Genomic DNA, 24,543 nt, shown 5'->3' with positions numbered 1-24,543 from the left:
TAAAAAAAAAAAAAAAAAAAAAAAAAAAAAATTCAGCCAAACACTCAACACAGTGCGGGTTGCCACCTCCTGGTGGGCATCGTGTCTGAGGCGTAGCCTATCAAGTGTGCTTATTCCATGTAAAGGTTTGATCAGGTGTCACGTTCTGTTTAATTTTTCCTTTTGGAGAATGCTTAAATTAAGGTGATCCATAGCACCTCCATTAAATACTATTGTTTTGGGTCTTTGTGCTTTGACACATTTCTCTGTGAAAGGGGTGTGCGTGTGCGTTTCATTCTTGGCTAAGCCAGGGCAGCGCTTCTCAAACTTTTCCTTTGAAGTACCCCTAATGTGGAGCAGGGGGAACTCCTCATACCCCCCGACGACTAGGAACTTAACTAAAGCTGTGCTCGCAAGTGGTTTATAAAATCTCATGTTGTATTTTTAAAATTCATATGGAATTTGCATTGTGTACATTTTCAGAAATGACTAGTCAGTTATTTTTTAGAGATGAAATTCACTTTTAAAATTCACCCCTTTAAAGTGTACAATTCAGTTTTTTTAGTATATTCACGGAGGTGTAAACCATCACCACTAATTTTAGAAGATTTTCAAGATACTAGATGAAGTCTTTTGTGTCTGGCTTCTTTCACTTGGCGTGTTTTTGAGAGATTAATCCATGTTGTAGTGTGTATCAGTATTCCATTCCTTTCTATGGCTGAAGAATATCCCATTGTATAGATATACAGCGTTTTATTTGTTCATCAGTTGATGGATATTTGGGTTGTTGGAATTGCTTTTTGAATAAAACTGATGCTGAAAGAAGACCTTCCCTGTTTGTGCTGTGGCCTCACTTTCAGGTATAAGTCCTGACATGGACCAGGCTGAACCAGTGCAGGGCCAATCCCCGAAAGTGACTTCTCAACTAGGAGTCAGGCCTTCAAGTGGTTTACTTCTTAGATGTAATTTGAAGCTGCTTTCTACCAATACCTCTCAAACTGGTTTTAATAGACTTATTTTCCCTTCACAGCTACTTGCATGCAAAGAACATCATCCACAGAGACATGAAATCCAACAGTATCCTTTGGTGGTAGTTTCATCTGACGGCTCAGTTCTAAATTTAGGACACTTTTAAAGTTTACCTCAGCAAAAGTGACTCTGGAAAGAGTTCCATGAAAATAGAGATACCCGTTTGGGTTATGCTTGAAACAGGCCTAATTTTTAAATGCTCTTTATTATTAAATTTAACTTGGGAGAATGGGCCTTTTGTCCTTCGTGCTTACTTCTAGTTTGTGGACTGTATATCTGGTCAGACAGTAGCTGCAAGCCAAAAGTTGCAAGATTTTAAAAATTACTACTTAAAATTGCTTCTTGAATGCACAGAAATGGTTTCCTTAGAGATTACTGTTGGAATCAACCCTTTCCAAGACTTAATGTGCTTTTACAGAAGGGAAATGAATAAAGGTGTTTTTCTTGCTGTAGGGTGTGAAATGTAACAATTTTACGTCTGCCTCCCTCCACCAGCCTTTCTCTTTGAAGGGAGTATGGCATTACAGCTACACTTTGCTTCTTGGCCAGTGAGAGGCACAGCAGTTGTGTTGGGTCGCATGATGGGATGTGGCCTATTTTGGGCATGGGTCTGAGACATAAGATACCTTTTAGTGGTGGGTTTTTGCGGACCAACGTATTATACCATGAAGGCAGACACCACCGATTTTAAGGAGGTATGAATTACTGGGCATCAGCAGATCACACAAGTCGGCCTTAAACCGCCTGGCTTCTTTACTCAGAACTGAGGTGTTTGGTTTTGATTTCGAAGTCACCAAGTGGTACCTATCCTGTGAGAAATGCCTTCAGGCAGACAGCATTCAGGACTCAGGGTGTTTCCGTTAGCCATTGGAGGGCAGGATGCAGGCAAATGGATGTAAGCAGTCAGCAGGCCATGCTCAGAGTCTTGGGGTGTAAAGGCACCTACGTTATGTGGCAATGTCACAAGGCCAGAGACCCGGCTCCTAGGTGCGTAAATGGAGGCAGCAGCAGCAGCAGCAGCAGCAGCAGTTGGGGGCAAACTGGCTTGTTGTGGCTGGAGCCAGAGAATCTGGTGCCCAAAGCACCTCCTGGAAGGAGCCGCGTTCTAAAGCACTAGCAAATCCAGTGCAGAGAAGGCTGGGGCAGATGGGCGGCCGAGAGATGGTGCTAGTTAAGAACTTTGGGAAGTTTTTCAAAAGTAACTTGACCATTCTTTTAAAACCACAGTCCTTAACAGGCATTGAGATATATTTCTCCATGAAGGCCTGACGGTGAAAATTGGAGACTTTGGTTTGGCAACAGTGAAGTCGCGCTGGAGTGGTTCTCAGCAGGTTGAACAACCCACCGGCTCCATCTTGTGGATGGTGAGGCGGCTGGGCTCCCTCTAGCAGGGTGCAGGGCCAGGAGGGGTGATGTGATGGGAGGTCTGTATGCAGGCTTCAGGCATTTCTCTACATTTCCCGACCACCTCGGTGACACCTGTAGTGTTGGCAGCCCCTGGGCAAATTTGGGTTTCCTGGAGGAAGCTGGCCACCAGGAAGTGCTGAAGCACAGCTCGGGGGAGTTAGGTGATGGGGAGTGCTGGATCTCAGAGACAGGATTCCTGAGCTCCTTTGGGCCTGAGAGTGGGAGCCCTTTGGGAAAGAGCTACAGCAGGGCTGAGGCGGGGACTTTCATACCCAGCCCAAGGGACAGCCTGGCTCCTGCATGTCTTTGGGGCACAGATGGTGACAAATGCACTTTGTCCCCGTAGGCCCCAGAGGTGATTCGAATGCAAGACAATAACCCGTTCAGCTTCCAGTCCGACGTCTACTCTTACGGCATCGTGCTGTACGAGCTTATGACGGGGGAGCTGCCCTACTCCCACATCAGCAACCGCGATCAGGTGCGTCACTGGTGCTCAACGACCCGCTCGCCGTGGAAGCCCCCGGGCTCTGCCCGTCTGAGCAACACAGGGTGGAAGGTGCTGCTTTCACTGTTGTTCATCCACCTGTTCCCTCAACTGCTTTCTCTCCCTTAGATCATCTTCATGGTAGGCCGAGGGTACGCCTCCCCAGACCTTAGTAAGCTGTACAAGAACTGCCCCAAAGCAATGAAGAGGCTGGTAGCCGACTGTGTGAAGAAAGTTAAGGAAGAGAGGCCTCTTTTTCCCCAGGTAAGACTTGGCTCAAGGTGCTAGAACTGATTAAAGCAGGAGTTCTTAGTGATACAAACAAGGAGAGAAGTTTCTTGCTTTTTGTTCTATAGGGAGGGACTTGTGTTCTCCACAAGATGATGCAGGGCGGGTGGGGAGAACGGCCTGTGTCTTTGGCCCAGATTGAAAGCTGCTGCTGCAGAATGCCCTGTCCCCTGCCATGAGACCATTTTATGGCCTTGTTTCAGATCCTGTCTTCCATTGAGCTGCTCCAACACTCTCTACCGAAAATCAACCGGAGCGCTTCTGAGCCATCCCTGCACCGGGCGGCCCATACCGAGGACATCAATGCCTGCACGCTGACCACATCCCCTCGATTGCCTGTCTTCTAGTTGACTCTGCACCTGCACTCAGGCCACCAGGTGGGAAGGGAAGTCAGCAGGCATCACCTTTCTGCGGGGACAGAGCTCGTCTTCAGAGAAGCTGCTGCTAAGGACCTTCTAGACCACTCACAGGGCCTTGACTTCATGTTGCCTTTTCTACCCCTCTGGCCCTGGGAGGAGGAAGCCATTTGCAGTGTTGGTTTGTCCTGCTCCCCCACAACCCCTGTGCTCATGAGCCGAGCCTCCTTCAGATGCACCGGTGGCCGCTGATGGCAGTACATGATCTGGGGCCCCAGCTGTTCGAGTATTTTTAGGGCAAGAAAAAGCACTCAGAGAAAATGCATGTAGCAGGCAAACCAGCCGTGACGTGGGGACATGTGGATTTTGGAGATCAGCTCCTATGAGGAACGCTTATCACAGGACTTCTCTTCAGAGATACGTGGTGTGGCACCAAACAGGTAGTTTTGCACATAATGCACCAAACAGCCCAGGACTGTCGAGACCGTGGCAGCCTGGAGGAGCCTGCTTTGGTACTATGGACTTGACTTTGGGGACACTGCCTTTTCTTGAAGGTCTCTAGTGCTTTGGGATGGTTTTCCAGAAGAGGTGCTTGGCCTGCCCCTCCCAGTCTCCGCCCTCTCAGGGAGCAGTCTTCCATTGTGCTGAATTTGTCTTCCAGGAGCTGCCCCTATGGGGCGGGGGCGGGCCCCCCAACCCCTGCCCCACCAGCCTTGTCCCTACATCACATTGTATACAAGGAAGCCAGGAACACAGGTTTTCTTGGGTTTAATTTTGTTTTTATTGCGCCTGACAAAATACAGTTATTCAATTTGTTATTTTAATAAAATAAATTAAATGTAGGTTTAATGGCTGTTTCCTCCTTTTAAAGTAATCCTGAGCTCACAGCTTGAACTCCATTTGTTCATGCCTTTGGGAGCAGAACTCAAGAAACAGGAAATGGGCCCAGAGCCTCTGCTGGGAATTGAAATCAGCCTTTGTCACCCTTCACCTAAGAACTCCAAACTCACTCAGGTAAAGAGTAGACTTCTTCTTTAAAGTAATGCATTTTATAAACATTTGGTGTCTACAGCTGTCTATAAAAATAGATAATTTAGGCTTGGATTGCGTTCTGATTCACAAGGTTATGCTCCTTCAATTAAAATCACTACTGATGACAGAAGACTTGTACTCTCTTCAGGACCACCGCTAGATAAGAACCAGAAACTGTTCTTGGGTGCTGTTTTTATAAAATTTAAAACCAAAGCCAGGTTTTACAGATAACACACATGAGCCCTCGGGGCACAAGCCAGCAGGTGAGAGTTTCCCTGGAGGCATGTGTGCAAGATTACTCCGATTGTGACCCTACCACAAACCGGAAAAGAGGGGCCATATCTCTGCTTCCTGCTACTTCAAGAGCCCCACCCCCCACCCCCAGGTAAGAAGGTTTATACCTGTCTGCTGAACGTCCTGCAACAAGACTTCTCCCCTGATTTGGGACACTGCAGAGCCCTAAGTCAAGTTTTGTGCTAAGGTGTGCAGCGCTCACTTGGTTTTTGAAAAGCAATATACAAATCCAGTGTTGACCACACTATTTCAGTACACTAGGGAGGTTCACCACACAGGAATCCTTTGGTAAGATAAATGAATCTGCTGCTTTAGGGGCAGCTGCACGGTCCTCGAGGACGGGAGCCAGGCTGGTCTGAATCAATCAGTGAAAACGCTGGCTGGTCAGCTGGCCCCCCTGAGGAGTTTGAGGTGCAACTAACATAAACAGCAAGTAGGGAAGCAGCAATTCCATATATGTGTTCAGGTTATTTTATATCCTTACTCGTCCCATGGCTGTAATAATGGAGTGGATGAGACCAAGGTTAAATACAACCCCACTCAAATTCAAGTGACACGCCACCCCAGGCTGCCGTGAAGGAAGCTCTGCACACCCTGCCTTGGGGAAGCCTCGGCTGGTGGAGCCGAAGACGCAGGGCGACCACCTACTCTTCAGGGTTCTGATGACTCCACTCCGGAGAGGTGCATGAAGAGGTCCCCAAGCTCTGTCATGTCGACGTCTTCGGTGCTGTGGACATGCTGGCTTTCTCGGTTCTCAATGAAATCCCAGAGCCGCACTGAATTAAAGAACTGCAAAAACAGCCAGCAAACATGCCTGGTTATTGCTAAAGGCAACGTGAAAGCTGAGTAGCTTCTATTTCATTTGCCTACCACATGCCCTTCCGCCAAAGCTACGAGGAGGGGCCAGGAGCAGTCCCCGGAAATGCCTACAGGTGGGTGTTCCTGACTAGAGATGGCGAAGTCCTTACCCTCACGGTGCCTTCAGAACTGAGCTGTTTCCGAGGTTTCTCTGGTTCTGCTAGCCGCCCATCAGGGTAAGCATGGCGGTAAAGGCATTTGCTTCCAAATGGGCAGGTCCCTTTGCCTTGCTCAAAGTATTTACAAGCTTTTTTTCTGAAAAGCAGAAAGTAAGGATCAAAAGAACAGAACAGTGGGAAAATCTGGGGTGCAGATGAACCACTGTCTTCATCCATCCCTATCAGAGCCAGGTCAGCCTCAGGTCAGAGGGGCTGAAAATGAGGCTGAGAGAGGCGGGATGCTGATTTCCAAGCTGGACGGTACTTGCACCACGATATGCTGCCTCACGTGGAATAGAACGTGCACGGAGCCTCCACTGTGTTTTGAGCCTGCAGTGCTCCAAAGGCCTCCAGGGGCAGGTAGGCCTGAGCATTCCTCTGGGCCAGCTGTCTGGGCTCCAAGGTTCTGAAGCTGGGCTACTTGCCTCAGCTCAAAGTCCCAACAGGAGCTTCACCCAAGAAAGTTCTCCTTCCTCCTGGCCAGCAATGATGTCAAGGTGACCACAGGAAGCCTTCACTTAGGAGTCACAGGGAAAGCAGCAGGCTTTAGCAGCTGCCTAAAGTTACAAATCTCATTCCAATTTTCCTTGCTCCCCACCCTCCAGAACAGGACTTCTTAACTCTGTGCTACAGAACTCTTCTCGGAACAGTGTTTTTAAATGCATAAAAGAAGACACATAGGTCTACAAAATACAGTTATCAGAAAGTTAAAAAGATTTCCCCCCATCTTCAGTCTCTAGCTACAGACCCCTATGTTACGAACCCCTGCTCCTGAAGAAACTCAGAACCAAACAGGGAGCCAAACAGACAACTCCCATTCCTTCTCGCTGAAATGAAATTTGGCTTATGTAATCATAAGTGATCCCACGTTGCAGAGGAAGAGATGCCCGAGAAGCCAGAAGGGCGGGGAAGGTGCAGAAATGAAGCCAAATCCCAGCAGAAAGGGCAGGCTGCCGCGGGGATGGGGTACGTGGCGGTGGCAGACAAGGAAGGGACCTTCTTGACGTCAGTGTTCCCTGTTTTCTCAGACGAGGGGACGACGGCAGAGATGGTGGTCAAAGCCCCTGAGGCAGGCCTCAGAGCAGCACAAAGAAAAGCTCCCCAGCAGCTGTCCACTTCCACCAGGTCTGACTCAAGCACAGGTGACCAGGGAGTGGATTTGAGAAGTCTGTGGACCAGACGCCATCCATGGCCCACTGTCCCCAAGGTTCTGAGCAGATCTTCAAATGACCGCTCAAGTGGCAAGTTCTTAACAGGGTCTGCGGGACGCTGGCTTTAACAAACTCGTCAGGTTCAAAACATTATTCTCTGGTCCCCACCCCAAAATGATCGCCCCCCTCCCCCAGCCTTATCTGGTTACCAGGGACATAAGCCTCCAGATCACTCCTACTCCATCTCTGTTCTCAGTGCCCACATCCAATTGTTACTTCTGCCTACAAAGCACCTCCCCAGTCGACCATCCTCTCGGTTCCCACACCGTTGACGCGTTCGGGGCACCATCCTGTTGCCTGCCTGCCTGCTGTGGTCCAGTCTCCTGGACCAGGCCTCCTCCTCACCAGGTTCTACTCTCTTCACACACCTCAGAGGAGCTTCCCCAAACAGTGTGTCCCTTGTCGTCCTGTTCTTAAAGACACTCAGGGCCCCTTCAGACTTGTGCCTGTGTCCCTGTAGGTCCCACATCCTTCGATACACTCCTTTCAACCCCCAGGGACCACGCCCACTGCTCCCCAAACACAGAATCTGCACCATTCTGCATCCATGTCATCCCATCTGCCACCCCAGCCCCCAGCCCCGACACACGGACTATTCATGCTTCAGGGCTCAGGGTCCTATTCCCATCCTGCTTTCCCTGACACTCCCAGGTGGATCCCAGTGCCTTCTCTATTGTGACATCTGGCTCCGGCCTCTCATGATAAATCTGTCACCAGATAACCTGTATCATAATTGTCCTGCTGTAATTTCCCATGAAATTTCTTACTGATTTTTACTCTATATCCCACATTGGTGTTTAGCTTGAGGGAGCCTGGCCTGCAGCTCAGTAAATGTCTGTGGAATGCATGAAAACACTGTCATCAACAGAAAGCAAGGCCAGGAAGACCCAAACAGCAATAACGTGACTTTTCGGAGAACTGCAGCAGAGCTCCTTTCTGCAGGCTGGACCCCTCTGCCTTGCCACTGCTGCCCTCTGGTGGACACACAAGAACATCGCAGGAGGTAAAAATGGTAAAACAAGAAGATATCAAGCCTTCAGTAATCAATATGCAACTTAAAGGAACTATTTAAAAAGATAATATACAGTTTGGCTTTTAGTACCCTTCCTGCAGATGAACCAGAAATACAGACACTCTTAAAAGACCTGAAGGCACTGGAGAGTGAACAAAAGTAGGATTCTTCACGAGATTAGACACGTGGAAGAATGGAATGGCAAGAGACTGAGTTATCTTTTTTAAGAAAAAATAGCACTTAACCTAGAGCAGGCTCCAGGCAAGTATCTACGTGGGGTGGCTAAAACTCCAGTGGAAAAATCAAGTCTTTCTGGCCTGAAGAACAAAAAGAGTTGGTGGAAATCAACCACTGGAAGCGAGGAAACAGTCCCCCAAAGAAAAGGGCCTGAGAGGGACCCATCCAAATACTGCATACTAACTACTCCCAAATCCCAGGCCAGACCCTAACCCACACATCAATGCAGCAGGCTCAAGGCAACTCAGCTAAGGATAAAAAAACTGAACTGAGATTTGAACTGCTGCCCAAGAGTTGGAGTCTAAACAATTTCTCTGCCTATTAAAACAAAAACATTAACGTTTTATAAATGAACCTAACAGAATCCAGAGTCTCTACAAGGTCAGATTTACAGTGTCTAGGTTACAATCCAAAATGACTCAACTCAATGAAGAATCAGGAAAATGTGACCCATTCTTAAAGGACAATCAACAGAGTCTAACTTCAAGATAACAAGGATTTCAAAGCAGCTACTATACATGTGTTCAAGAACATGAGCAGAGAGGAAAGAAGATTGGAAAAAAAAAAAACAGAGCCTGAAACTTATAGGATAATATAAAAAGTCTATCACCTGTAATTAGAATCCCAGAAGAAAAGCAGGGTAGTAAAAAAATGTGATGAAACAATGGCCACAATTTCTCTAAATTTGGTGAATAATATAAACTTAAAAATTCAGAGAAAACTAAGCAGTAGAATATGAAAAAAATCACTCCTAGGCAAAGTATCAAACTGCTGAAAACCAGGATAAAGACCCAGAAAAATGACATACTACAATCTGAATCACACCTGACTTCTTATCAGAAACTACAGAGGCCAGATTATACAGTGGAACGACATTTGCAAAGCGCTGAAAGAAGAGAGGGGAAAACCCCAAACTATTATCTCAGAATTTTACTCATTGAAAGAGGAGGCAAACATGTAAATAAGACCAATTAGACCAATAAATTCAATGAAAATATCCTTCAAGAATGGGGGGGGGAACCCTATTTCTGATAAAAAGAAAACCTTCAAACTCATCACCAGCAGATCAGCAAAAATGTTAAAGGCAGTTCTTGAGGCTGAAGGGCAACTGTAGCAATTGGAAGGAATTACATACCAAATGACAGAGCACTGGAAATATATATCTGACAAGTTTTAAAGCAGAAGTTATTATTACCTTGTGAGGTTCTAATGCATGTAAGTATTACATCCCATACATTAAAGTTGCAGGATACAAAATCAATATACCAAAGTCAGTTGTTTTTTCATATACTACCAATGAAGTATCATCAGAAAGAGAAATTAAGAAAATACCATTTACAACTGCATCAAAAAGAATAAAATACCTAGAAACACCAAGGAGGTGAAAGAGTCATACACTTGAAAACTGCAAGACACTGATGAACGAAATCAAAGACAACACATAAATGGGAAGATACTCCATGCATACGGATTAGAAGAATTCTGTTAAAATGTCCATACCACCCAAAGCAAGAAATCTCTACCAAAATTCCAATGGCATTTTCCACAGAAACAGAAAAAACAATCCTAAAATTTGTACAGACCCACAAAGTCCTGAACAGCTAAAGCAATCCTAAGAAGAACAAAGCTGGAGGTACTGCACTTCCTGATTTCAAATTAGTTTACAAAGCTATAGTGACCAAAACAGTATGGTACTGAACCAGACACACAGATCAATAGAACACCATAGAAAGCCCATAAATAAACCTGTTCATATATGGTCAATTAATTTACAACAAAGGAGCCAAGAATATGCAATGAGGAAAGGACAGTCTCTTCAAAAAATGGTGCTGGGAAAACGACAGCCACATGCAAAAGAATGAAACTGGACCACAATGTGGTACCACACATAAAAATTAACTCAAACTGGATTAAAGCCTTGAATGTAAGACATGAAAGCATAGGCAACAAGCTCCCTGACATCTGTCTTGGAGATGATTTTTTGGATTTAACACTGAGAGCAAAGGCAACAAAAGCAAAAATAAACAAGAGGGACCACATGAAACTAAAAAGCTTCTGCAGAACAAAGGAAACCATCACAAAATGAAAAGACAACCTACTGAATGGGAGAAAATATGTGCAAGTCACCTATCTGATAAGGGGTGAATATCCAAAATATACAAAGAACTCATACAACTCAGTAGCAAAAAATAAACCAATCAGATTTAATGGGCAGAGGAACTGAAGAGACAGTTTTTCAAATGGCCATCAGGCACATAAAAAGATGCTCAATCTCACTAATCATCAGGGAAATGCAAATCAAAACCACAATTAGATATCACCTCACACCTGTTAGAAGAGATACCTGCACCCCCACCATGTTCACTGCAGCGTTATTCACGATATCCAAGATATAAAAACAAGTTGTTTAACAGATGAATGGATAAAGAATATGTGGTATGTGTCTGTGTGTATATATACACACACACACAATGGAATATTATTCAGCCACGAGAAAGAAGGAAATCCTGCCACTTGTGACAACACGGATGGACCTTGAGGGCATTATGCTAAGTGAAATAAGTCAGAGAAAGACAAATACTGGACGGCATCACATATATGTGGGAATCTAAAAAAAAAACAAAACTCATAGAAACAGTAGAAAAGTGGTTGCAAGAGGCAAGGGTGCAGGGAAAATAGGGAGAGGTTGGTGAAAGGGTGCAAACTATCACCTATTAAGGTGAATAAAGATAAAACATAGTGACTCTGGTTGACAACACTGTACTGTACAACTGAAATTTGCTAAGACAGTGGGAAAAAAAAATTGTGAGGCAATGGATGTGTTAATTAGCTAGATGGGGGACTCCTTTCACAATGTATACCAGATTACCATGATGTAAACTTTTAAGTATTTCATAATTTTATTTGCCAATTATACCTAAATAATAAAAAATTATATTATTACCTTGTGCAGTTCTAATGTATGATATGCATTATATCTGACGCACAAAGATGGTAATGAGGAAGTAACTGCATATTATATAAGGCAGCAGGAACATTAATTCTGACTAAAATATTAGGAGTATATTGTAATCCCAAGAAAAAACCATTAAAAAGAGATAAGCTAAAAAGATGCAAGTTAAAATGGAATTCTAAACAATATTCAAAATAGCTAACACAGCAGAAACAGCAGAGGTATCCATCAGCAGGGGCACAGAACAGCCGGGGTAAACAGGCAAGCCCTTGCTTTGCAAGGTTCTGATCATGTGCTATGGTCTGAATGTTTGGATCCCCCTAAAATTCACATACTGAAATCCTAATGTCCAGTGGGATAGAATTAGGAGACACGTGATTAAGTCATTGAGGGTGGAGCCCTCACGAATGTCATTAGTGCTCTTGTAGGAGAGCCGGTGAGCTCCTTCACCCCTTCCAACATGTGAGGACGCAGTGAGAGGATGCTGGCCCTCACTAGAACCCGACCATGCTGGCACCTTGATCTTGGACTTCCCAGCCTCCAGAACTGTGAGAAATAAATGCCTGCTGTTTATAAGCCACCCAGTCTGTTGTTAATCTGGAACAGACTGATGCACCATGTACGGTGAGTTGAACAGCGGCCCCCAAAAGGTCAAAATCCTAAGCCCTGCTACCTGTGAATGTGACTTTATTTGGAGAAAGGATCTTTGCTGATGGAGTTAATGATCTCAAGATGAGATCATCCTGGATTAATGGGGAGGGTCTTAATGGGAGAGACCCTTACACGAGTCAGAGGGGAGAGAGAGACACAGAGCAGACAAAGGCAGAGACTGCAGTTACGCTGCACCCAGAAGCCAGGAGAGGGGCCTGGAACAAATTCTCCCTCAGAGCCTCCAGGAGGAGCCACCCTTGCCCACACCTGGATTTTGGACTTCCAGCCTCCACAAGTGTGAAAGAACAGAGATGTCTGGTGTTTTGAGCACCCAGTCTGTGGTAATGTTACAGCAGCCACAGGAAATGAATCCACCATGGTTTCGTTAAGGGCCACTGGTCCCCCAGCAACACGGTTCAAATTTCTGTCACCACAACACACAACTGTGAGTGACCATGTGAAGCACACACTGTCAGCTCTTCAGTCCAACCCACCATACAAACAGCACATGTGCACCACGGTCAGTGACTGACCATCTTAAGTCTCCTCCCAAGTCTGTCGGTGACTGGTCACTGTGCATCTGTTATTCAGTGGAGGTGTGTTGCCTCCTTGTTGCCCAGTGATACATCCACAAGACATTTTACAAAAACGGATAACTGAAAGAGGAAACTGGCCAACAAAGATAGAAGTGCAGCAAAGAAATGAAAAGTGGTAACACTGGAAGTGAAATCTGAATCCTCCGCCGTATTCAACGCATCAGCAAATCCATCCCAGTTCTTCTAAACAGGTCCAGAATCCGACCACTTCCCATCACCTCCATGCCTCCTACCCTGGTCCAAGCCACGGCCACATCTCGCCTGGACTGTTGTAACAGCCTGACTGGTCTCCCCATTTCCACTTCTGCCTCCTCTTTCAATATATTCTCAGTGGTTCAGCCACAGTGATCCTTTCAGAATATATCAGATCATGTCACTCCTCTGGTCAAAATCGTATGACGGCTGCCCACCTCAGCCAGAATAAAAAAGCTAGTCTATCCAATGACCTACAGAGCCCAACACAATTCACCCTACTCCCCCTGTCCTCGTCTCCAGTGTTCTCCCCACCTGCTTCTCTCCTGCACCTCCGCCTTGCTGTTCCGAACAAGGCAGACATGCTCCAGCCTCAGAGCTTTCTCTGCAGTGACAGCCCCCTCCCTCTGGAGCGCTCTTCTCAGTCACATGGACATGGCTCGCCACCTTGCCTCCTCGAGGTCTCTGCTCACAGGTCGCCTTACTGACGTGTCCTCTGAGCTCCAGCAGGCAAACTGCAATCCCCTCATTTCCTATCCCCATTCCCAGGCCTATTTCACTCCTTAGCCCCACCATATAATAAACATTTTCCTATTTTCTTGTTTGTTTCTTCTTCTTCTTATTTTTTTCCTTCAGTAGAATGTGAACTGTGTGAGGGCTGGGATTTTTGTCTAGTTTGTTTAGTGCTGTATCTCCAGCAACTAGAAAAGGCCTATCAGACAGATCTTTCATCTCTATTTGTTGAACGAATGATCAGAGATAAAAGGGCTATCTTAGCACTACAAGCAGGATTTCTAGGGCACACCGCTCAGCTTAAGAACCACTTCACCACGGCCTTGCTTGCTCATCTCTGTGTCCCCAGAGCCTGGCATGCTGCCCGAGAGAAAAGACACTGAGTGGCCGCCCCACAGGGGAGGCCCTGCATGAAGCAAAGATGGAAACAAGAGCCAGGCCCGCACCAGACCGCGCTTGAGCGCAGAGCACTTACCCCATTCCCTGCTTGAAAGCTTCAATCAACTCGTTCTTTTTATCCTGATCTTCTACCCAATACACACTTGGAATTACGAACTCTGATATCACGCGGCACTCTGGACAAGACCTGAAGAAAGAGTCAGCTTAGTAAGGGAGAGATTCAGCTACAAATCCTGTGCACACTCCACCACTAAACCTTGTGCTCAAATGCAGGACCGCTCCAGGTGTTTGATTCCCACCCTGGAATTCTAAAAGGTACAAACGCAATCCTCTAACCTAATTTACTGTTGAAACATGTTCTTCTCAACAATAAAAAAGACAACCTAATTTTAAAATGGGGCAAGGATTTGAGTAGGCATTTCTCCAAAATGGCCAATAAGCACAGAAAAAGATGTTCAGTACCATTAGTTATCAGGGAAATGCAAATCAAAACCACACTAAGGTATCACTTCACACCTGCAAGGATGGCTAACATCAGAAATCAAGACCAACTAAGTGCTGGCAAGAATGCGGAGAAACTGGAATCCTCCTATGTTGCTGATGGGGATGTAAAATGGTCCAGCCACTATGGATGGCACTCTGGCAGTTTCTCAAAATTTTAAACACAGAGTTCCCATATGCCCAGCAACTCCACTCCTAAGGGTATACCCAAAAGTTCTGAAAATAGTATTCAAACAAATACACAAATGTTCATAGGTACACTAGCCATAATAGCCAAAAGGTGGAAACAACCCAAATGTCCATCAACTGATGAATGCATAAACAAAATGTGGTCTAGCCATACAATGGAATATTATTTATAGTCACTAAAAAAGAATGAAGGGGCTTCCCCGGTGGCGCAGTGGTTGAGAGTCCACCTGCCGATGCAGGGGACACGGGTTCGTGCCCTGGTCTGGGAAGATCCCACATGCCGCAGAGCGGCTGGGCCCGTGAGCCATGGCCGCTGAGCCTGCACGTCCGGAGCCTGTGCTCCGCAACGGGAGAGGCCACAACAGTGAGAGGCCTGCGTACCGCAAAAAAAAAACAAAAAAAGAATGGAGTACTGATCCATGCTACAATATGGATGAACTCTGAAAACATGCTGAGTGAAAGAAGCCAGACACAAAGGCCACAATATTGTATGATTCCATTTATATGAAATGTCCAGAACAGGTAAATTTATAGAGAAAGAGGAGATTAGTGGTTGCCAGGGGCTGGAAAGAGGGATGAACAGGCAGTGGCTGTAGGTAGAGGTTTCTTTTTAAGATGATGAAAATGTCCTAAAATTAGACTATAGTAACAACAGCTGCACAACTAAGAATATATATTAAAAAAAAAAAAACCCTGAATAGTATTTTTTTTTTGCGGTACGCGGCCCTCTCACTGTTGTGGCCTCTCCCGTTGCGGAGCACAGGCTCCGGATGCGCAGGCTCAGCGGCCATGGCTCATGGGCCTAGCCGCTCCGCGGCATGTGGGATCTTCCCAGACCGGGGCACGAACCCGTGTCCCCTGCTTCAGCAGGCGGACTCTCAACCACTGTGCCACCAGGGAAGCCCTGAATTGTACATTTTTATCTCAATAAAGCTGTTATTTTACCACACGAATGTGTGACTTCGGGCAAGTTACCTGACCTCACCATACCTGAGTTTCCCTATACATAAAATGAGGATGATGATCAGAGAGTCTCTGAGAGAATTACGACTTAATGTATGTGAAGTTTCTGACAGTACACAGCACGCGGTAACTTCTCACTATGACTTAGCTTTTCTGCCACCCCACTGCGGAATTTAAGAATCCTATGATGTTATGTGTCAGTTATCTCTCAATAAAGCTGGGGGATAAAACCCTGTGTTGGCTCACTGAGTACATCCCATGTATCAGACATTATGTGAAATGTGTTACATGCACTATTCCATTTAGTCCTCAAGCCCTACGTTACAGATTAAAGAAAAAAAGGCAATCGGCCTACGGGCGGACCACCAGTAACTGTGCCAGAGGCAAATGGGCCTTCTCACACAGAGGATCCCTGCTGAGTGTCCCCCCAACACCCTAAATGCCTGGCAGGAATTGTCACCTGCGTTTTAAAAGAAAAGGCAGTTGGGCTCAGGAAGGGTCTGTGACTTGCTCAAGTCCTTGCTCAAGGACTCACCACTCACCTGTGGAGGACAAGGGAAGGCTTCCCTGCGGATGGAAGAAAATCCCAAATCAAACCTTCTCCCAGACTCTATAGGTAAGACCCCTACTACACTTACTTGATGATTGGGTTCTCAAACTGCTTGGCACACCTCCACTGCCGGATGCAGGACAGGCAATACGTGTGGTTGCAGTTGGAAAGGATCCCGAACCTCCGCTCTGAGGCTGACGCTTTCTCGAGGATAACCTCCATGCAGATGCTGCACACTTTGTCCTGACTCGCCTGGAAGGCAAAGGCCTTCTCCATCTCGTGTTCGAATGCTGACATGCAGATCTGAAGTACAGGGAGCGGGGAAGGAAACCTTTGGTTCTGGGCTGGGGAGTGGTGAGAGCCCAGAATGACTGCCAGCCACACAGTACAACCAGGATCGGGAAGGAACGGGGACTGTGGCTGCTTCAGGCAGGCCTGGCCATGCCCTGCATTCGGGACACAAAGCTCTCTAAAGACCACCACTGGCTCGCCCCACTGCCTGTCCGGCACTGCTCCACGGTCACTTCCAATTTAAAGCCGAGACCAGAGGCCCAAGAAGATTAGAGGGCCACTGTGGGGTCAAGGAGGTCCCAAAGACTGGGACCCTGGTCTCCTTGCCCCTCTGAGTACCGCCTTTCCCAACACCAACACCGTTAATGCCAAATAACCCTTAATCTAAAACATCAGGCTGACAGGCCAGGGTCAGAGGTCAGCAGCATCTCTTCTTCCTACGAGAACCAGTTACTGAACGAATCCCTTCACTCAGGAGGCAGGTGAACAGAGCATGTCCACTGCGCAGCACCACGCATCAGGCACCAGAATCAATGTAAAGGACCTAGGACCCAGGCCCTCGCACAGTGGATGCACACATGAGCCGAACCCGCAGCACAGCACCCGGATGTCATGTCCCTGGGGAGGAGGGAAGTGCTAACCCGTGCTCACCTGAACACCCCCCGGGGGACAGACAACCTCCACAACCCTGTGCTGAGCAGAAGCCCGCACAAACACGGGAGCCTAATGACCTGCAAGGTCCCTTCCGACACTGAACTCCTCAAATTCTCCAGAACTTGGCCTGGCTGGCCAGGTACAAAATGCAGGTATTACTGGCAGAAAAATGCTTACAGAAATACCGATTTTGTCACTTAGTGCACTTCAAATTCCTTAAAAAGAGTTCCCATAAAGGCTTGCAACTGTACCTTCTCGTGAGCTTTCCTTTGCTCTGGGTCGAAGGGGTGCAGGACTTGTAACCTACAGATTTCACACACTTCCCCATGCAGGTAGACACAAGCATCCCCAAATCGGCACTCCCCGGCAGCTGCGTAGGGGCACAGCTGCTGCTCGCTGCTGTAGGAGCTGCTAGCTTCCAAGCTATTGAGACCACTCCTGATCGCTTCTAGGTAGGAAAGCGGCTTCAGCTCCGGGCTGTTCTGCAGGTCACTGCAGCCTCCGGGATTACTCACCACACTTGGGCAAGTCTTTTCTTCAGCCATGCCAGAGAGATCTTAAAATAAAACACAGCACGCGCACGCACACACACACACACACACACACACACACACACACACACACACATGAAAACTGGCCCAATTCTGGTAAGCAATCAGTCAAAGCCTGACAAACTAACCCTGACTTTGGGAATTCCACTCTTGGGATGTATGGAAAAAACAGGCCAAGAGGGGAAAAATAAAAGAAAAAATGTTCAGTGATATTACTTAGAACCATAATGAAAACAAAAAAACATAATTGGCAACATAGGGTAATAGCAAAGCAGACCATGATATATTTATATAAAATAACACTAAAGTCCTTTTTAAAAATGCCAAGTATGGAAATCTCAACACATGGACCAGTTACACTTAAAAAAAATTTTTTTAAAGAAAACAAAGTATAAGTCAAAAGGAATTCAGAATGAGGTCAATAGAATACAGTGGTTTCCTTTTTACCAGTAAAGTTACCAATCATTTTAAAGTGAAGGAGAATGAAAATCTGGAGCAAGTCTCTGGGTCCTGAGGCCAGAGTCAAACTGTCCTTCGGCCACCCACCTGCTTCTCACATGGGAGCTGCTGCCTACCCATCATGCTTCTAACATTTTCCGAGGGGATATATCTGACGGGATGGATTTATTGTTTGCTTAGGATGGGATCTGCCTGTCTTATGCTGAACAATTTCCAGAAGTAGAAACCCCTTCACCTGGTGAGGACCAGCCAATAAAAACAACTACGATTTGTAGCCTTCTACCCACGCAAACCCTGCTCCAGGGTACAGATCACTCCCCAAACCTGAATATGCTATTCTATTTCCAAAGGTGGAACTGGCTCAGCCTAAGAACTAAGACTATGAACTGACCAAGAAGACAAACAGTGAAACGTGCTCTTCAACAAAACCTGTAGCTTTGAAATGAACAGCTTGGTGCTTCTCAGAGTTGGGCAACCACGCTATGCAGATGACAGTTACATGGTGACAAAAAGGCCACCTTCAATGTTTTGCCAGGCAAACCTGGCGCTCTGCCCCACCACGGACACGACACCTAATGCGTCATCTGAATGCTCTGCAGCCAGATGAAGCCTGTTCTCAGGACTGTTCTGGGTGTGAGGTTAGGAGCCCCCTTGACAAGAGAAGGCCAAGGAAAGCAAGAGTGCTGTTCAAAAAGGCAACAGAAGGATTCTGCTCACTCACTTCGGTCTCTAAGTACCAATGTCCTCTTTTCACGTTTCCCAGGCTCGTGTAAGTTAGTTTTCACGACTGATGCAGTGAGGTCGGAAGGAGGGTGAGGACTGTGGAAACCCAGGGAGGGCACCCCATGGGGAACAGTGCCCATGGCCCCACCAGCTGCAGCAGAGGGCCTCGTGTGATCGTATCTGAACAAAACACACAGCAGATGCATTACGGACACACCACACGCACATGCCTCCCGCATTCCCCAGACCTGGAACATCCCTCCTTCTGCTCCATCTGTAGACGTGGACAATGAGACAATCGTTTCCTGTATTTTAACTGATAAAAGTCTTATCAATTAGTAAGAATTACCTGGCAATTCAGAGTGAGTAGTACACTGCTCTCTATCACCTCCACTTAAGTGTCCTGTGGGACTTGAGTGGGACAGATGTACTGCCCAGACCACACAAAGAGAGCCCGATGGTTCCGGAGATGCTGACTGACTGGCTTCTCCTGGACTGTCTCTTGGGGGCGCCCACTGGCAGGGGGAGGGCAGAGTGGGCCAACTTCCCACATCCCAGGCAGCACAGAGGAAGGACTGAAGGGAGCTCTGCAGCCCAGGAAAGCAGATCAGCCCTTCACTACAACAGCACAGGAACAGGTTTTGGAATGTTCTGTCTAGAAGTTACAAAACTTGCCTACAGATGTCGGTAAAAAAGGATGATTCTACATATGCTCATAAATGTTCACTGCACTCATAGCAAAACACTGGAAGCCCCTTAAGTATCTAATACAGGGATAGTTAATAAAATGATGGTATGTCAACATTATGAAGAATTATAAAATTACAGGTAAGACATAAAGCAGCAGCACTGGAAGGAGCTTATGACATGTTAAAAAAAGGCAAGATAGAAAATCTTATGTATACCATGAGGGCACATTTATAACTACAGACTCATAAGAATAGGCGTGAAAAGTGACTTTGAAAAATTAAAATTTTTATGGTACTAAATTTGAGGTTTCAAAATTATTTCTGTAACATTACTTTTAAACTAAAGTTTTCCCATCATCAAGACCCAGGATTTACGTCCATGACGGTAGTGAACTGAGTGTAACAGCCGGCGACAGAAGCGGGTTCTTGCCTGCAACGAGTTCCGTAGGCGCAGCAGCCCTTCTGGTAGTATTTGCAGACGGTAGATGGCTTGCTGTTTGCCAAGTCATGTGAGAACAGGCACTGGTTTCCTTCCCGACACACACCATGCATAAAATACCTGATGAGACAAGCAGAGGCATAAAACTTTTTGTTGTTGTTGTGGTACGCGGGCCTCTCACTGTTGTGGCCTCTCCTGCTGCGGTGGAGCACAGGCTCCGGACGCGCAGGCTCAGCGGCCATGGCTCACGGGCCCAGCTGCTCTGCGGCATGTGGGATCTTCCCGGACCGCGGCACGAACCCACGTCCCCTGCATCGGCAGGCGGACTCTCAACCACTGCGCCACCAGGGAAGCCCAACAATAGCCTTTTTAAGAGTGGCAATCCTTGAGAGTAAGTCATATGGTGTTTTGTGTTTTTTTTAACACCTTTATTGGAGTATAAATGCTTTACAATGCTGTGTTAGTTTCTGCTTTTTAACAAAGTGAATCAGTTATACATATACATATATCCCCATATCCCCTCCCTCTTGCGTCTCCCTCCCACCCTCCCTATCCCACCCCTCTAGGTGGTCACAAAGCACCGAGATGATCTCCCTGTGCTATGCGGCTGCTTCCCACTAGCTATCTATTTTACATTTGGTAGTGTATATATGTCCACGCCACTCTCTCACTTTGTCCCAGCTTACCCTTCCCCCGTGGTAATTTCTTATTTTTGTTGATCTGTACTTTCTAGTATTTCTACCATGAACATATACTGCTTTTGTAATAGTAAATGGTTGCTTTAGTTTTAAAAGATTATGAAGGGCTTCCCTGGTGGCGCAGTGGTTAAGAATCCGCCTGCCAATGCAGGGGACACCGGTTCGAGCCCTGGTCCAAGAATATCCCACATGCCACGGAGCAACTAAGCCCGTGCGCCACAACTACTGAGCCTGCGCTCTAGAGCCTGCGAGCCACAACTACTGAGCCTGCAAGCCACCTACTGAAGCCTGCGTGCCTAGAGCCCGTGCTCCGCAGCGAGAAGCCACTGCAATGAGAAGCCTGCGCACTGCAATGAAGGGTAGCCCCCGCTCGCCGCAACTAGAGAAAAGCCTGCACATAGCGACAAAGACCCAACGCAGCCAAAAATAAATAAATTTTTTTAAAAATAAATAAATTTATTAAAAAAAAATTACAAGGGCTTCCCTGGTGGTGCAGTAGTTGAGAGTCCGCCTACCGATGCAGGGGACACGGGTTTGTGCCCCGGTCTGGGAAGATCCCACATGCTGCGGAGCGGCTGCGCCCGTGAGCCATGACTGCTGGGCCTGCAAACAGACTCCCAACAGTGGTTTTGTAAGTCAACAATCAAGATTTCGATATCAAACAAAAAAAAAAAAAAAAAAAAAATTACGATAAGTATCGAATACCGGAGAGAATATGGTTTAAAAAACCCCATAAATGCTCAGTACAATACCTATCTCACAGTGGGTACCCCCAAAGTTCAGTTCTTATTAGTTTAGGAAAAAAATGCTGCCGGTTAAGCTGACAGTTAGTTACAAGAGGGACCTGGGCCTTATCACGACGCACGCATAGGGCTGAGGAGTCACAGTCCATGAACCGAGGCAGAGAGAAGGGGGCGCTGGCCCAGGGGCCGCCTAGCCAAGCAGTCTACAGAATGCCCGGGTGCCAATGGGTGGGAGGAGTATGTGCCAGAAACACAGAAAGGCAGGGAAGCGAGGCCCCACGAGGGTGCGACAGGCCTGCTGAGACAGATGGAGGATCAGGCCTGACTGGGGCAGCTGGAATAGTGATGAGTGCACCTCCCAATAAGGGACAAGTCAAGCCCTGAGACACACTAAACCCCCTCCCTAGGCCTCTTGCAGAAAGGCCACTGGAGCTGCAGGGCGAAGACAGACTGGAGGGGCTGGAAGTGTAGGTGAGAGGAGCCTGTCAGGAGGCTGCTCTGTAAAGGGGCTTTATCTGTGAATCCATGTTTTAACTTAAAAAATATACTATAGAAAGTCTCAAATATATACAAAAGCAGACAGTGGTAGGGTAACTCCCAAGATGTTTCCACACCAGCTTTCACCTTATCAACTCCCAAGCACTCTGGTTTCACCCATCTCTCCCCTCTCCCGTATGGCTGTGACAGTTTATCCTTTTAGAGAGGGATAACACATACCTCTTGAATGAAGACTTCGGAGCAAGGAGGGCCCTCCCTCCCTCTGAACAAGTATGTTATCAGAAATATATGAAATGAGGAAAAATACAACAACCCCAACAAGCAGTACCATCAGTACTCTGTCTAGCACTTTTACTTCTTTATCTCACTTAATCCTGATACTACTATGAGGAATATTAGCTCTACACCAGACAGGAAAGCTGAGGCTCAGAGATGCAGACAGGAAAGCTGAGGCTCAGAGAGGTGTGATGACTTAGAGAAGATCTAATTGCTGAGTAGGGGACCCCAGCTCCGGTCTTCCCAAGACAGCCCTGACCTTTTCCCACCAAAAACTGATTTTCCTGTCAGTCTGCCTCTGTCCGTACCGTGGCCCCTTTCTACAACACTGTACCCCATCTTTCACTGTACTTAACTGTGATAACCCACCTTCCTTCATGACTAGCACGAGTCCTGGCTGTACCAAGAAACCTTCCCACCGCTCCAGCCCACAGTGTGCTTTCCTGGCAGTGCGCTGGTTTAGGCTTTCCTCCACGGTATAGTGCTTCCCAACTTGGCGCCCCTGACCCGAGAGAGCTGGGGCTCTTGAACACATGGTTGGGAACATCCGGTTAACACCATACACAAAAATAAACTTGAAATGGATTAAAGACGTAAATTTAAGACTGGAAACCATAAAACTCCTAGAGGAAAACATAGGCTGAACGCTCTCTGACATCAATCGTAGCAATATTTTTTTGGATCTGTCCCCTAAAGCAAAGGAAATAAAATAAAAAATAAACAAACTAAACATAAAAGCTTTTGCACAGCAAAGGAAACCATCGACAAAATGAAAAGACAACCTACTGAAGGGGAGAAAATATTTGCAAATGATTTGGTAAGGGGTTAATATCCAAAATATGCAAACAGCTCATACAACTCAACATCAAAAAAAACCAAACCACCTGATTAAAAAAGATGGGCAGAAAACCTGAGTAGACATTTTTCCAAAGAGGACATATGCAGCTGTCCAACAGGCACATGAAAAGATGCTCAACATCACTAATCATCAGAGAAATGCAAATCAAAACCACAGTGACAGATCACTTCACACCAGTCAGAATAGCTATCATAAAAAAGAACACAAATAACAAATGTTGGTGAGGGTGTAGAGAAAAGGGAACCCTCCCACACTGTTGGTGGAAATGTAGATTGGTGCAGCCACTGTGGAAAACAGTACATATGTTTCCTAACTAACTAAAAAGAACCACCATATGACCCACCAATTCCACTCCTGGGTATATAAGAAAACCTCCAAACCACTAATTTGAAAAGATACATGCAAAACACTAATCTGAAAAGATGCACGCACCCCAATGTTCACAGCAATATTATTTACAATTTCCAAGATGTGGAAGCAACCTAAATGTCCATCAACAGAGGAATGGATAAAGAAGATGTGGTATACGTATATACAACGGACTACTACTCAGCCAGAAAAAAGAATGAAATCTTGCCATCTGGAGCAACACAGATGAACTTGGAGGGCATTATGCTAAAGAAAACAAGTCAGACAAATACTGTATGTTATCACTTATATGTGGAATCTAAAAAATATAACAAACTAGTGAATGTAACAAAAAAGAAGCACACTCACAGATACAGAGAACACTAGTGGTTACCAGTAGGAAGAGGGAAGGGGGGAGGGGCAATATAGGGGTAGGGAGTTAAGTAGAACAAGCTATTAGGTATAAAATGAGCTACAAGGATATACTGTATGACATGGGGAATATAGCCCATATTCTATAATAAATATAAATGGAGTATAATCTTTAACAACTGTGAATCACTATATTGGACACCTGTAACTTACATAATATTGTACATCAAGTATACATCAAGGGGGGGAAAAAAAAGCCTGGAAATAACTTGAGGAAGACGCAGCTGGAACATCACCAAATGCGACTGAACACAGAAAGCCTAAACCTAACCAATTATGTGGTTCTGCCTGGAACTGGAGAACGACTGACAACATTCAAACGATGGGAAAGGGAGTGGACTCTAAGGAAGGTCAGAAGGCCCGGACTGTCCTTCCCAGAGAAAGGGTACCAGAGAACACAGGTGGCAATTCATGCTGCACCTCAGCCCTACAATGGGCCTGGGAGGCTGCTGAGCTGGAGGCCACAAGTTTTAAGCCCTTCCATCCCTCCTTGCTCCCTAAGCACACTTCTAACTTTCTCCACCTGTCTATCTCCCCAAAAGCAGAAGTGCTGACCAGGCCCACCTGACAGTTTCTTTTCTCCTGGGAAATGTTAAAAGGGTATTCTACTTTGTATGTCAGTGTCTACTGAGTTTGGGTAGCATAAGCCATCTCTAAATACACCAACAGAATCAAATTTCTGAGCCTACAAAGATGACTGGACCTGTGATGTAAGTGACTATACTAAAGGTGGCGTCCTATAGGGTCTCTTCTAGGTGGTCAGTTATGCTTTTCCCAGGCAACACCCCCTGGGAGTCTTCCACTAAATCAGAGATTGTGTAGTAACTTGCTATAAGGCTGCTGTAGATTTACTTAAAAAGAAAGAAAAAAGGCTCAGAATCTGGCAAACGAAGGGTATTCTTGTTAGAAACTTAAAAAAAAAAAGGCCTATATGAAAAGAATCTTGTCACAATACTGATTTTAAAAGTATGCAGAAGAGTTAATAGAGCAGGTCTGAGCCTGCTTACAGCACCTGGGACTTGGCGGGTAAA

General features: G+C 46.2%; 2 protein-coding genes across 4 annotated transcripts in view; one reads left to right on the top strand and one right to left on the bottom strand.

Moving 5' to 3' along the window:
• Positions 1 to 4,388, top strand: part of RAF1 (Raf-1 proto-oncogene, serine/threonine kinase) — a 72,796-nt gene extending 68,408 nt beyond the window's left edge. The window contains exons 13-17 of one of the 2 annotated variants that reach the window (XM_007461557.1): positions 1,010 to 1,056; positions 2,254 to 2,372; positions 2,762 to 2,893; positions 3,029 to 3,163; positions 3,391 to 4,388. In XM_007461557.1, the coding sequence (XP_007461619.1) occupies positions 1,010 to 1,056; positions 2,254 to 2,372; positions 2,762 to 2,893; positions 3,029 to 3,163; positions 3,391 to 3,534 (577 nt within the window). In that variant the 3' untranslated portion in view covers positions 3,535 to 4,388. The remainder of the gene's footprint in view (positions 1 to 1,009; positions 1,057 to 2,253; positions 2,373 to 2,761; positions 2,894 to 3,028; positions 3,164 to 3,390) is intronic. The other variant, XM_007461558.1, reaches the window with a different exon arrangement.
• Positions 4,389 to 5,267: 879 nt separating this feature from the next.
• Positions 5,268 to 24,543, bottom strand: part of MKRN2 (makorin ring finger protein 2) — a 24,084-nt gene continuing 4,808 nt past the window's right edge. Inside the window, exons 2-8 of one of the 2 annotated variants that reach the window (XM_007461555.1) lie at positions 19,650 to 19,778; positions 18,529 to 18,710; positions 17,049 to 17,353; positions 15,941 to 16,155; positions 13,726 to 13,836; positions 5,838 to 5,982; positions 5,521 to 5,658 (exon numbers count right to left, since the gene is read on the bottom strand). In XM_007461555.1, the coding sequence (XP_007461617.1) occupies positions 5,521 to 5,658; positions 5,838 to 5,982; positions 13,726 to 13,836; positions 15,941 to 16,155; positions 17,049 to 17,353; positions 18,529 to 18,710; positions 19,650 to 19,778 (1,225 nt within the window). Of the gene's footprint in view, positions 5,659 to 5,837; positions 5,983 to 13,725; positions 13,837 to 15,940; positions 16,156 to 17,048; positions 17,354 to 18,528; positions 18,711 to 19,649; positions 19,779 to 24,543 lie in introns of both variants that reach the window. The other variant, XM_007461556.1, reaches the window with a different exon arrangement.

Source organism: Lipotes vexillifer, unplaced genomic scaffold, assembly GCF_000442215.2.
Source record: "Lipotes vexillifer unplaced genomic scaffold, Lipotes_vexillifer_v1.1 scaffold889, whole genome shotgun sequence".
Taxonomy (NCBI): domain Eukaryota; kingdom Metazoa; phylum Chordata; class Mammalia; order Artiodactyla; family Lipotidae; genus Lipotes; species Lipotes vexillifer.
This window is presented reverse-complemented; position numbering and strand designations above follow the sequence as displayed.